Source organism: Pongo pygmaeus, chromosome 1 (assembly GCF_028885625.2).
Source record: "Pongo pygmaeus isolate AG05252 chromosome 1, NHGRI_mPonPyg2-v2.0_pri, whole genome shotgun sequence".
Taxonomy (NCBI): domain Eukaryota; kingdom Metazoa; phylum Chordata; class Mammalia; order Primates; family Hominidae; genus Pongo; species Pongo pygmaeus.
The window spans coordinates 18,964,773-18,979,116 of NC_072373.2; the positions used below are offsets into that span (position 1 = coordinate 18,964,773).

A 14,344-nucleotide genomic window follows, 5' to 3' on the forward strand; every position below is an offset into this window, starting at 1 on the left:
CTACGAGCAGCAGACCTCTCCTCTTTTCAGCAGCGAGACTCAAAAGCACCTCCGGGTGCATCTTCCTTCCCACCTGCCACAAGGAAAGGAATTTGGAAGAGGGAAAGATACATTCAACTGTTCTTCTTCCAGTGCAGGACAGTTGATGGGATGCGGGGATGAGGAAAGCAGATGCATGGGATATGGGATGTGTTCAGGTGACCGATGGCACTGTTGGTCCTCCGGGAGCTGAGCAGAGAGTAAAGGCTGAGACTGCTCCCAGGGTCTCTGCGTCCCCTCCAGGCTGCTGAGGAGCAGCTGAGTGCTTGTGGCCCCTGTGGCCTTCTGTCCCAGCAGGGTGGGGCGGGCCCATGAAGTGGAAGGACCCGAAAGGCCTTGAGTCCAGGGTGGAAGTGAGCAAGTCCGCGGTGGGCGTTTGTTCATACTGGTCTCTACCGCCCACCAGCCACCCATGCCAATCTTCCAGGCCTGAGAGACCAAGCGCAAGCTCCTTCTGCCTCAGGAAGCTCTCCACCCACTTGTGGAAGGACACTTGGTTTAGTTCACATTATTGGATTATTCTTTCCTTCGCATCAAATATAGCTCCCCAAGGAGATGGGGGCTCCGTCTGACAGCTTCCTGGGGTGCAGTGTGGACTGGCTCAGCACTGGGCTTGCGTACAGCCACGTCCTGGTGAGACCATTAGGATGATGTAACCGTGGCTAGGTTTGGATGCTGGACAGTCCTGGGCTTCATGCCTGTCTTTGCCCTCCCAGCTGTGAGTCTGGGGGCCTCGCTCTTCTCGAGTCTCAGTTCTTCTTCTCTAATGTGCGTGCCATAACCTGTGGAGCACAGAAGTTTCTTGAAGTAGATGGGATGATGAGTGCACGTGCGTAATGCTGTGCTGGACACCCAAGTGAGGGTCCAGGTGACAGCTCCTGCTGCTGCTGCCGATCCATTGCTTGTGCTGTAGCCCTACATGCAGTCTTAGCATACTGTATGTTCTTAGGGAGGGACCTGGGGAGATTGTCGGGGGAGAGACAACAGAGGGATAGGAGACCTCAAAACTTCAGCAGTCTCTTTTAGAGGGGTCTCTAGAGGGTCTGACTCCCAAGCATCAGCCTCAGAACCGGGCAGTCCCATCCTTTCCTTGGGGGTGCACAGGGCGGAGGAGCCGCTGGCATCTCCGATGATGGTGAGTGTGTGATCCTTCCTCCCTCTCCCCCCAGGGATTTACTGCTGCGGCTTGCTTAGCGCGCGGAAGAGCGACTGCACCGGCCTCCCACTGTCCATGCTGACCAACCCAGCCACGCCCCCGGCCCGGGGCCAGTACCAAATCAAGATGAAGGGGAATATGTCCTTGATCTGCTGGTACAACAAAGGACACTTCCGCTTCCTGACCAACGCCTACTCCCCGGTGCAGCAGGGTGAGTGCAGGCCCGCCGTTGACACAGCGGGGCGCGCTGGGATTGGTTGAGCTTGGCCGAGCCCAGCGCTGCGGTGGATGTCGCGTCCACTGTGGGCTGTGCTGCTCTGGGGTCAGACTACCCTCGGTTATTCCCCAGCGTCTGGGGCCACGCTCCTAAGTGTGGCGGCTGTGTGGAAGCAGCGGGTAAGCAGCGAGGAAAGAGCTCCCCGTTCGTTGTAAGCTTTTGAGCGGTGCAGGCTGACGGGATTTGCAGGTGGCTCAAGCAGCCCCTGGAAGCCCCCAGGTTGTACACGGGGTATGATAATAGGCTGCATTTGAATGGCTTGAATGGCATTTCACTTTATCGTCTGGGATTCTGTGAAAAATCTGTTCTGATGGGAGGAAAAATCCACCATTCTTATCTTTCAGCGTCTTCCTTAGAAATTAAGCATGTGCGCTGTCTGGTTCATCCGCTGTTCCCTGATTTCTTCATTGATTTTACTCAGGATTTAAAATCCATTCATAACAAAGGAACTTACTTAGCAAGGAGCCTATACTTAAAGTACCGTACAGTGAAATCATCACTAAACCACTGAAAGGACAAAGGGGCCCTTGCAAAAGCGTTCCCGGCTGTGCTGTGCTTGGGGGCAGCCTCCCCTGCCTTCACACGGAGGCTTTCCTCAAGACAAATGACGACGAATGAGGTAGAAAACAAAGGCCTCTTTCCCTTTCACTTGTAAAGGAACACTGCCAAGGAGCCCAGGTGTTTGTGTGCAGATTTGTGCTCTCACATGTACGTGTGTGTGGTGTGTAAGCTTGCCTGGCATGTTGTGTGTGGTGTGGAGTGTGTATGTGATATGTATTTTTGGTGGCATGCTGTGTGTGGTCTGTGTGTATATATTGGTGTGGTGTACTGTGGTGTGGAGTGTGTATGTGGTATGGTATGTGTGGTATGGTGGGTGTGGTGTGTGTATATATTGGTGTGTACTGTGGTGTGGAGTGTGTGTGTGGTATGGTATGTGTGGTATGGTGGGTGTGGTGTGTCTGTGTTGGTGTGTTGTATGCGGTGTGGAGTATGTGATATGTATGTTTCTGTGACGTGTGTGTATATATTTGTGTGGTGTGGAGTGTGTATGTGATATGTATTTGTGGTATAGTGGGTGTGGTGTGTGTGTATGTATTGGCGTGGTGTACTGTGGTGTGGAGTGTGTATGTGATATGGTATGTGTGGTGTGGTGGGTGTGGTGTGTGTGTATTGTTTGTTGTGTGTTGTGTAAGTTTGTATGGTGTGGTGTGTGGTCTGTATGTTGGTGTGGTGTGTATACACATGTCTGTCTATGTTATGGGCATGGTGTGGGGTGTGCGTGGTCTGTATGTGTGGTGCGGTGTGTATATGTATGTTTACATGGTGTGGTGTGTGTAGTCTGTATGTTTGTGTGGTGTGTGTATACACATGCATGTCTGTGTTATGGGTATGGTGTGTGTGTGGTGTGTGTTGTGTGTGTGGTGTGTATGTTTCTGCGGTGCAGTTTGTGCATCTATGTTTAATGTATGTTGCTAGTTTATTCCCATCCTTCACCTCCCGCCAGCTTAAGTTGCATCACGCCTCAGTGGAGATTGCGATCAAGGGACCCCAGCAGATGGGTGTCAATACTCGATTTGGATGTAGAAGGCTGCAGGAAGCTGTGCTCTTGAGTGCTGTGTCTGGGATCAGTTGAAGAAAGGTTTGAGCCAGGCATGGTGGCACCCACCTGGAATCCCAGCTACTCAAGGGGCTGTGGCAGGACATCGCTTGAGCCAAGGAGTTCAAGACCAGCCTGGGCAACATAGAAAGACCCCCATCTACCATGAGAAAAAAAAAAAAAAAAGAAGGAGGAGGAGGAAGAACAAAGAAGAGGAAGAGGAAGCAGAGGAAGAAGAAAGGAGATGAAGAAGGAAAAGAAAGGCTTGGAATTGGCCTTGCAAGCTGAAGGCTAGAGTTTGGGTTGAACTTCCAGACTCCACTGATGAGGGTCTTGATGCAGGACGAGGGAATTTCCAGGGAACATGTTTGTGAGTCAGGTGCAGGAACTGCTTCCTACCAAATTATTTTGTTTATTTATGTATTTTTGGGACAGGGTGTTGCTCTGTCACCCAGGCTGAAGTGCAGTGGTGCTATCATAGCTCACTGCAGCCTTGAATTCCTGAGCACAAACAAATCTCCACCTCAGCCTCCCAAGTAGCTTGGACTCAGGTGCATACCACTGCACCTGGCTAATGTTTTTTTGTATTTTTTGTGAGACAGGGTCTCACTATGTTGCCCAGGCTGGTCTCAAACTCCTGGCCTCAAGCGACCCTCTAGCCTCAGCCTCCCAAAGTGCTGGGTTTACAGGCATGAGCCACCATGCCCAGCCCCACCAAATTATTTTAAGTGATGACCTCTGAAAAGGTATCTCAAGGCAGGACATCAAATTCATCTGAGCTCAGTGAAAGGAGATAATGAAGAGAAAAGAATGCGACTGGAAAGGTTCAAAATCCTCTCAGGATTTAAGATGACAAATGTTAAAAGGCTAATTTTAAGGGTTGGAGCTCTTAAAGCAGACACCAAAGGAGCATGTAAGGAGGATATTGATGGGCAATTGATTTTTAAATCTGTTGAAATTTAGTGTTCGTGTTTAATGTACTTACAATTTCTGGATCCAAAGTATTCTATTTTACATCATAAAGTTCAGGATCCTAGCATCACTGTAGCCCCTACTCCCCGCTCCAGGGGCCCTGGTCCCCTCCCCCAGTACCTCTAGAAAGCACTCCCAGGGAAGTTCACACTCGCTCAGTGAGCACTTCAGGTGGGTGCTTCAGGTGGGCACAGACCTGCATGTAGCTGGAATGAGCAGGAAATTGCCTGGGGGAAGGTTAGGTTCATAGCTGCTCCTCCCCAGGAAATCTGTTTTGGGGTTCACATCTTAGAGTTCTTTTTCTCATGAAGAGAGATCATCTTCTGTACCCAGTATTCCTTCCCTTTGGATGTGCCATAATTTCTTCAGCCAGTGCCCCATCAATGATCCCCTTTTTCACAGTATTAATAATGATATAGTGATGTCTTCATACATAAACATTTGGGCACATCTTTGATCATTTCCTGTGGATAAATCCAAAAGCAGAAGTGCTGGGTCAAAGGGTGGGACGATGTCAAGGTTTCTGGTGATGTGTTGCCGCAGGCTGTACTTCTCTACCGTCGCAGCGGGCACAGATGCCTGCAGCTTTACCAGCACTACTTTTGTATTTCTTATTTGTCATTCTGACAGGTGAAGATGCCCCCAGATTTTAAATATCAATCACTCTGACTGCTGGAGAGGTTGCACATCTCTCCATGTGTTGACTGGCTAATTTCGAGTGATTTCTTTATGTTCCTTACAATTTTCCTTTTGAGATATTTGTCATGTTCTCATTCACTTGAAGTTTTGTGCCTATAGCACATTGTTTTCTGTATTTCATTTCCTTTTGTTTTTATTTATGATTAGTATTATTTAAGATAAAAAAATGTTTTCATTTCTTCATAGGCGGATCTGTTGATGTCTTCTGTGCTCTCATGCTTTAGGTCTCTCCTCTGTCCCAAGGCCAGATAAGTATAAGTTCACCTGGCTGTTTTATGGTGTAATTTTGTGCTCTTTATCATAATCCACTTCAAATTTATTTTGATGTGTGGCATCAAGTGGGCCTCTACTATTTTGTTGTTGTTGTTTAGTGGCCAGGCTGGGTTGACCCAGCAGCTGCACCTCTGTGCCTAAACCATTTATTGAATAATTCATCCTTTTCCTATTTATTTTAAATCTCACTCATGGCCAGGTGTGGTGGCTCATGCCTATAATCCGAGCTACTCAAGAGGCTGAGGCAGGAGAATCTCTTGAACCTGGGAGACAGAGGTTGCAGTGAGCCAAGATTGTGCCACTGCACTCCAGCCTGGCCGACAGAGCAAGACTCTGTCTCAAATATATGTATATATACTTATCAGATGATAAACTGAAACATCATATATTCTAAAGACTGCTTCTCAGCTCTATGTTATATTCTGCTCTATTATGACCGTATATACTCTGGTTGAAGTTGAGCAGAATTGCCAATTTTAGGAAATATGTAACTAGGTATGAACATTTTAGGAATTGGTTTATTATTTTTTACTCCAGATTCTAAGGAAACATGAACCTTTTTGTCACAGAGTGTGAGCATATGTACAGGCTTTTTAAAAAGTTAAATGCAGGCCAGGCACAATGGCTCATGCCTATAATCCCAGCACTTTTGGATGCCAAGTTGGGAGGATCACTTGAGTCCAGGCGTTTGAGACCAGTCTGAGCAACATGGCAGGACCCCATCTCTGCAAAAAATACCACCCCCCCAAAAAAATTAGCTGGGCATGGCGTAGCTTTAGTAGTCCCAGCTACTGGGGGTGGGGGTTGGTGGGGCACAGAGGCAGGAGGATCACTTGAGCCCAGGAGGTAGAGGCTGCAGTGAGCCGAGATCGTGACACTGCACTTCAGTCTGAGCAACAGAGCGAGACTGTCTCAAGAAGAAAAAAAAAAAAACAAAAAACTGTTAAATGCTGTCACATGCCAAGGGATATTCCCATTGTGAGCCAAACCCTTTTGCTTTTCTTCCGAAATCCACCTTGAGTCTGTCATCTTCCTCCTGGAGTCTGCCCATTTAGGATTCAGATTCACTAAGACTAATGAGAATGCAGAATGTCTGCATATGAATATGAGTCAGGTCTTGATTGATTCACTTAAATTTGCAGAAGGGTAGCAGGAATGTCAGTCAAGCCACTAACAGCCGAGGAAGGTGTTAAGACAGAACAGCTATTAGAATGGGAAGACAGGGCCATGTCGATCTTGAGCATCACAGAGACAGACGTGGAGAAGATAGACATGTGTGCAGACCCATGTAGCTCTGAATACAGCGTCCACCACGAACCTGTGCATGACACACACACCATTCTCAGTGATTCACTCAGTCAAGACAGTCACTATCAGATTCCCTCTTGCTAATATTGCCAATGTTAGCAATCAGAAGATGTCACAGGACAGCTGCCTTGCCTTTTTTCAGCTTGGTACTATCTCAGAATCCAAAATATCATAGGGAGAGGAGGGTGATCTGATTTATAAACTGGGGAAATGCTCAAGGAGAGGATGCAGCTCTGGTGTGGAAACAGCTCAGTTTCAAGCTGAAATCCCCATGTTAAATTTAAAATTATAAAAAAGAATGGGGAAGAAATGAAGAGTTAAAAAAAGGTCTCCCATGTCCCGTGGCGAGGTAGATTGGGACAGTGACAGTCCAGGAGCCTCTGCTCTTATTGGGCTGAAATTAGGAGGTGAAAAGCTGCAAGGTCGGTGGCTACGGGGATGGGGCTATGGGACACTCCGAGATCTTCTGAGAGCGGCCCTGACTCACCGGAGACACTAATGACTCAGAGCGGGGCATCCTGAGTTCCAGGAAAAGAACTAAGGAGATTTCCATTTCTTTATAGGGATGATCTCACCTGCTCACATCCACGTGGAACCCTAAAGAGGCCAGAGCCTCCTATGACCCAGAGAAGGTTGTCATTGGAGGTCAGGCAAATCAAAACATAGCTGGAGATGGGAGACCTGCACTGGCCACATGCTGGGGCCCTGAGTGTGAAAAGGGGTTCCTCCCACTCGGTCTTGGAGGCAGAGGCAGCTGAGATAAGGGGCCGGGGACAGGAACCCTCAGGAAGGGTGTTGGAGAGAGACGGCAGTTCTTGGGCACTGCAGGCCCGCACGCCCTCCCTGGCGCCTGGTGCGCTGAGCCCTGGAGAATGCCCCCACTGCGGGCTCCCGACAGCAGAACATCTCTCAAGAGGAGGGGCTCCATAAGCAAGTGAAGGAGGCCATAGTCTTCCAGCCAGGAGGAAGCTCCAGTGTGGGGGCCGCCGTGGTTGTCTGGCCTTTGGAGAGCTTTAGGAAACGCGTTGCCGGGGCCCCTTCCCCGGTCCTGCATCTCTGGGGCAGGCCTTGGCAGCTCAATTTCCCACAAGCTGGCCAGTGTTTCTTCCGTGTGAAATGCTGCTGTTTCTGAGGAAAGAAGGAAAGAGTCCGGCTCAGTGTATGTAAGCAGATCTGCGCGACCCTGGTCTCCTCAGCCACGGTCCCTCAGTGAGAGTTGTGGGGGTGGGAGGGGGCTGGCTCCAGATGAAGCTCCTGTGGACCTGCAAAGGACATGCCCGTTTGACTTTGACCTTGTCCATTTAAGTATTGCTGAAATTTCACAATCCTGTGAGCCAATCCCTTAAAAAAATACAGAAAAATGGCACTGTGCCCATAGTCCCTTGCTGCTGTGAGAGAAGGCCAGTTCAAGGAAACGGTAGGTCAACTCCAACCGCGCTTGAATGGCCGCGGCTGTTAGGAAGAACGCGTCCTTCTCATCTTCCGTGTTGTCTGCGGTGGGTGGCGCATACGGCAGGCCTGGGAAGCCAGAATGGCCAGCAGTGGCTTGGCAGCGGGGCAAGGAGGGCTCATGGGTCTCCGTGTGTTTCTCAGGCCCTGCCAGTAGGATTTGTTTATCTTGCCATGACCTTCGCAGTGCCCCGGGATACATTCCCAGTTGTACTTAGTAGAGGAAAAGGTGTTTGAGGGTGTAGGGCCCGCAAAGTTCGAGGAGGCATGAAAGGATGGAGCTGGGGGATGGGAGGGTTGAAAAGGACAGCCGCCTCCTTCTTCTGAGCCTCTAATTCCTTTTGGCTGAGCGTGGAGGTTCGCACACATAATCCCAGAGTTTTGGGAGGCCCAGGCAGAGGATCACATAAGGCCGGGAGTTTGAGACCAGCCTAGGCAACATGGTGAGACCTAGGCAACATGGTGAGTCTCTATTTTAAAAAATTGTTTTAATTAGCTGGGCGTGGTGGCATGTACCTGTGGTCCCAGCTCCTTGGGTGGCTGAGGTGGGAGTATCCTTTGAGCCCAGGAATTTTAGGCTGCAGTGAGCTATGATCATGACACTGCACTTCAGCCTGAGTGACAGAGCAAGACCTCATATCTACAAAAATAATGACAATAATTCACCCTTTTGCTTTTTTATTTTTTATTTCATTTTGAGATGGAGTTTCGCTCTTGTCACCCAGGCTGGAGTACGATGGCAGCGATCTCAGCAAACTGCAACCTCCGCCTCCCAGGTTCAAGTGATTCTCCTGCCTCAGGCTCCTGAGTAGCTGGAATTACACGCGCCTGCCACCGTGCCCAGCTAATTTTTGTATTTTTAGTAGAGATGGGGTTTTGCCATGTTGGCCAGGCTAATCTCAAACTACTGACCTCAGGTAATCCCTCCACCTTGGCCTCGCAAAGTGCTGGGATTACAGGTGTGAGCCACTGCGCCAGCCTCCTTTTGCTTTTTTAAATTGACAAACAATAATTATACATTTTCACGGGGCACATAGTGATGTTCTGATACATATAATGTATGGTGATCAGATCAGGGTAATTAGCATATCCATCATCTCATACACTTATCGGGGGATTTATTAAAGGATGCAAAACCACAGCTTAGATGGGAGGAGTGAGGTCTAGTGCTCTGTGCGGGGTGACTCTGCAGTCACCCTATGTGGGGTGACGAGTTGCCGACACCCTTTGGCTTTGCTGAAGGCAGGTGGAAAGGGCTCCATGGTGCCCTCATCTGACCTCAGCCACCACCTCTTCTTCCTAGCACCCCTCACCCAGCCTGGCAGAAGGGGGGAGGGAGGGAAGAGTGAGTCCTGTCCCCGATTTCACTCTTTCAAGGCCCAGTCGGATGCAGCACCCTTTCCCGTGCTGCTTAGAGCCCTTTCAGGCCTGCCAGGGTCCTACAGGCCTATGAACCCCATGACTTGGGGTGCTGTGTCTGTGCATGGTATGGGCCAGCGCATACCATGGCGCTCACCTGACTGATGCTTTCCTCAATCCCTCTGAAGCATCTGGTGGTTGGTGCTGATTGTTCTTCAACTCTCCCTCCCCTCCTCCTCCTCTGCTCTTTATTAAGTCGGGGGCAGCTAAGCTGGATGAAGATAGGCACATTTATAAATTGGCATTAGGAGGAGGTGCTGAGGAAGGGGCTTATCTTGTCTCTCACCTTCAGGAGTCATCATCAAAAGGAAGAGTGGGGAGATCCCATGCCCCTTGGCCGTGGAGGCGTTTGCCGCTCACCTGAGCTACATCTGCAGATACGATGACAAATACAGCAAGTAAGTGGCCGGGCGCCTCCATGACAGAAGGGCTCTCGTAGTTGTGCCATCTCGGAATAGATGTATTGGCAGATGATCACTAGTTTCCCCAGTGTAAGAACTGCAGGACGAAGACCCTGGGAGGTAAGATCCTGCCCTCAGCCTGGGCTTCTGGGCCTCGCCTGTGCACACCTGGCTTTACCTGGAAGTCCTCTGCCCAGGTACTCTGCGTCCTCCACTCTCCCAATGCTGGGTTCACATTCCCTGTGCCCAGAGGCACCCTTTCCTTTGCTTACCTGAACCGAGCTGTCCCTCAGCAGTGAGCTCAAACCCCAGCTGTTGGCATCGCTTACCCCAGTCCTCTATCCTGAATTGCTGTCCTCCTTCCCCACATCCCTAACACACTGGGCATCAGCTTGGGCACTTCTACCCCAAGTCACATGTGTTCTAGCACGGGTGCCTTAATTTTCTCAAATATGGATGCCTGTTTAGATCACCAGATGTGGTCTCATGTTCAATATACACATAGTATGCATAGTTTACACACAGCATAGACAAGATCCACAATGTGCGGACGTCCAGACACCCACGATGCCACCCCTGACCTCGTGCCACTATAGCCACCATGATGGGAACTCAAAAAATGATGGCTGTTGAACATTGAAACTAGTAAATTACTGGGATTGAGCCGTACCACTTAGAACAGGGTTGGACTAACTCAAAATCGGATATTGACTGAACCCTCTTTGAGGGTAACCTGTACTTCCTGGCCTTTTTCGTGATAAAGAGGGAAAAACAAGGACCTGGTTCTCTCTGGAAAACTCAGCCTGTGTGTGAAAGGTGGCCCCACTCCTTAGGGATTCATTGAACAAGTCTTTCTTGAACACCTACTATGTGCTCGGCACCTTGCTAAATTCCATGAGGTTGTTACAAAGACATTGGCATTTAGTTCACTGAGCACCTACTGTGTACCGGCACCTTGCTGTGTTCTATGAGGTTGTTCTAAAGCAGCTGGCATTTGTGGAGTAGATGTCTGTGGTGCCTGCTCTGTGCTGGGCATTTCAGTCATAGTGAGATATTGAGGATACCGATCCTCCCATACTTTATACAGGGTGCAGAGGCAAACTCACAAATGGAGAACTCAGTGCAGTGAGGCCTGAGACTGGTGCTCCCAAGAAGGCCAGTGTCCTCAGGGTCTGGGTGGGCTTCCCGGAGGGGCGACCTCTGTACCTTCATCTGCAGGGATGGTAGGGATGGCAAAGGTACACTCGGGAACAGGGGAATGCCCTGCAGGGGCCTGGAGCTGAGGAAGAGCTTGGCCTTGGAGGAGTGTCAGCTGCACAACACGTGCAGAACACAGCCTTGCAAGGAGCATTCAGCAAGCAGGGAAGCTGGAGGGGCTGGCAGGCGCCTGTCTACTCTGGGACTGTGCGCCACCCCAGCACACCTGGCACCTGGCTTTCGGGGTCTCCTCCAGCAACCTTGTTGTTTTCACTTCCTTGGTCTTAAGTGAAGTTTGTTGTGACAAAACCCCCAGCTAGAACTCACCTAACATCCCAAGCCTGACTCCTGCCCCCACAGCCCTCCTGCTTCTGTCAGGGACGAACCTGCAGCGTCACACGGGCCGTGGTGAGGGGGGCCTTTGGGATGCATCTCCTCCGGGTGCCATGAACCATCGGGTCAGCCGTTCTTATTCCCTCTGTTCTCAGGTATTTCATTTCTCATAAACCAAACAAGACCTGGCAGCAGGTGTTCTGGTTCGCCATCAGCATCGCCATCAACAATGCCTACATCCTGTACAAAATGTCAGACGCCTACCACGTGAAGAGGTACAGCCGGGCGCAGTTTGGGGAGAGACTCGTCAGAGAGCTGCTGGGCTTGGAGGACGCCTCTCCGACCCACTGATGCTGGGGGCACAGGACTTGGTCAGGGGAGGGGTGAGAGGAGGAGGAGAGCCTGCCGTTCCAACTTGCCCATCAGAGACCCGGACACGGCCTGGTGTGTGGCTTGCTGCCTGGGAGGGATGCACAGGGCCTCTGGAGGGACAGGACGGACCTGGTCAGAGGACGGTTGCTGTCCTCATTTGCATTCCAAGAAGAGCATGTCCTCCCTCGAGAAACAGTGCCGCCGGCGTGGTGAGCACCTACACCCACGTTCTCAAGGGCAGATTCTCTCATGACATCCATGGAGCTTGCGAGGCAGCGTGGACTGGTGACTGCGAAGGAAGGCCCCCGTGGCAGAATAAGCTGGAGCATGCTCTAAGAGAGACGCCTGCTTCCTAAAGATCTACAGCAATCTGGGACGTGGTTCAAATTCATGACTTGAAGAAAGCAAAGACGCCCTGCATGGTTACAATGGCTCGGGTGTCAGGGGAGGCCGGAGGGTTTTCCAGCATTTGCCTCATGCGAGCACCTTTGAACCGGTGTCAGAAGAAGACACACATCCTGGGTGTACAGTAGTGAAATGCGGCGTGGGTGCCCATTGTGAAAAACGAGGCATTCCTGTTCATTCCCTCTGCTTAGCTGGTGGGCAGGGGAGAAAGGGAAATGCCAAAAACTTGTAGTGAAGGATGATGCTATTTTTTATTTTTAAATATATCTTCAGGTTATTTTCTTACTGTTGCTTCAGATCTAATGTAAAAGGCAGATGTCCCCTCCTCTCCACCCCCAACGCCGACCCCGGCCTCAGTCATGGCTCCTTGCATGATCACAGTTCTGTGTTCTGGCCTGTGGCAGGGCCGGAAGGGCCGCTGGCTTCCGAACAGACGTGGTTGCTCTCCACGAGGCCCATGGGGAGCCCGCGGGCCCTAAGCTTTGTCGCAGATGTCATCATTGGCAGAATTACTTGTCTTGAAAAATAAGTAGCATTGCTGAAACACACAACCAAATTCTCTACGATGGCCATTTGCTCATTGTCTTTCCTCTGTGTGTAGTGAGTGACCCTGGCAGTGTTTGCCTTCTCAGAGTGGCCCCTCAGAACAACAGGGCTGGCCTTGGAAAAACCCCAAAACGGGACTGTGGTGACAACCCTGGTCAGGTGTGATTTGACACGAGGGCCGGAGGTGGTTGCTGACTGCAGGACTGGGGAGGCTGCATGCCTGGCACTGGCAGCGAGGCTTGTGTGTCCCCCAGGCAGATCTGGGCACTTTCCCAACCCAGGTTTATGCGTCTCCAGGGAAGCCTCGGTGCCAGAGTGGTGGGCGGATCTGACCATCCCCACAGACCAGAAACAAGGAATTTCTGGGATTACCCAGTCCCCCTTCAACCCAGTTGATGTAACCACCTCATTTTTTACAAATGCAGAATCTATTCTACTCAGGCTATGGGACTGTGTTCCTTGTGCTCACTCAGTTATTGCGAGTGTTGCTGTCCGCATGCTCCGGGCCCCACGTGGTTCCTGTGCTCTAGATCACGGTGACTCCCCCGCCCTGTGGTTGGAATTTGATGCCACGGATTGCAGGCCAGATTTTAGATTGTGTTTCCAAACACCCTTGCCGTGCCCTTTAATTGGATTGAAAGCACTTTTACCACATGGAGAAATATATTTTTAATTTGTGATGCTTTTCTACAAGGTCCACTATTTCTGAGTTTAATGTGTTTCCAACACTTAAGGAGACTCTAATGAAAGCCAATGAATTTTCCTTTCTGTCCAAACAAGTAAAATAAAAATAAAAGTCTATTTAGATGTTGATTCTCTGTTAATACGTGAATTCGTTTAAAAGGTCAGGGAACAGGCAGGGTGTGGTGGCTCATGCCTGTAATCCCAGCACTTTTGGAGGCTGAAGCGGGCGGATTTTGCAGGCTGAAGCTTGAGTCCAGGAGTTTGAGACCAGCATTGGCAACATGGCAAAAGCCCATTTCTACAAAAACTACAAGAATTAGGTGTGGTGGCGCATGCCTGTAGTCCCAGCTACTTGGGAGGCTGAGGTGGGAGGATCTCGAGCCACTGCACTCCAGCGTGGGTGACACAGCCAGACCCTGTATCAAGGAAAAAAACAAGGTCAAGGAACAAAAATACGGTCTACTTTTTTAAAGACTTGATTTTTTTAATTATATAATCTGGTGTATATGATATTAAGTGTTCTTGGTGTCTCAAACCACTGAGCAGTTTATAAAAGAAGGTTTTTTGAGCTTTGGCTAATAGAAATATGTCTTGATGTTGCAGTTGTATGAGTGCAGTTGTATTTGAGGTGCCTGTTTCATTGAAGACACTAGCAGGCCTGCCTTCCAGCCTGGTGGTTTTCCCTCTTTTCTTCTAGTTTGTGTCGTGTGTCATTCCAAATGAGCAGGAAGAGGTGCTGTTCTGACAGGCAGTGGGTGGCTGCATTCCCCAGTCATGAGAGAATAACTGCACCATTGTAGCGCTCTGTTTCTAGAATGGCAGCCACCTGTTGTCTGATACATGATGGGAAAAGGCAGCTGTTGAGCCGGGTCTAGGGGAGGCTGCAGTGGCCGCTCCAGGTCTCTAGAGGAATAGTGTTGACTGAGAAGAGTTTCTTTTCTCCATCCAGAAGGACAGAATAGCATGTAGGACTGACTGACAGAACCTCCAGGGACCTGGACCTTGCCTTAGAGATGTGATTCAAAGTGGCTTTTTGGAGTGACTCTAGTTGAAGTGCATCTGGTTCCAGTATCTCCCTGGGTTCAACAGCCCTCAGGTTGATGCTTGATTGGCTTTTCAGTAGCTGGCCATCCCTGGGGATCAGGAAAGAGCATGGTAAGTGGTCTTATGACAGTGGGAGCCAGCATGGCCCTGGCCGAGTATATGGGGCTGGCAAG

General features: G+C 50.1%; 1 protein-coding gene across 1 annotated transcript in view; it reads left to right on the forward strand.

Annotated features, from left to right (window-relative positions):
* Positions 1–13,256, forward strand: part of PGBD5 (piggyBac transposable element derived 5) — a 105,070-nt gene extending 91,814 nt beyond the window's left edge. The window contains exons 5-7 of the mRNA XM_054496657.2: positions 1,209–1,406; positions 9,482–9,587; positions 11,276–13,256. Of these exons, the coding sequence (XP_054352632.1) occupies positions 1,209–1,406; positions 9,482–9,587; positions 11,276–11,471 (500 nt within the window). The 3' untranslated portion in view covers positions 11,472–13,256. The remainder of the gene's footprint in view (positions 1–1,208; positions 1,407–9,481; positions 9,588–11,275) is intronic.
* Positions 13,257–14,344: the final 1,088 nt, after the last annotated feature.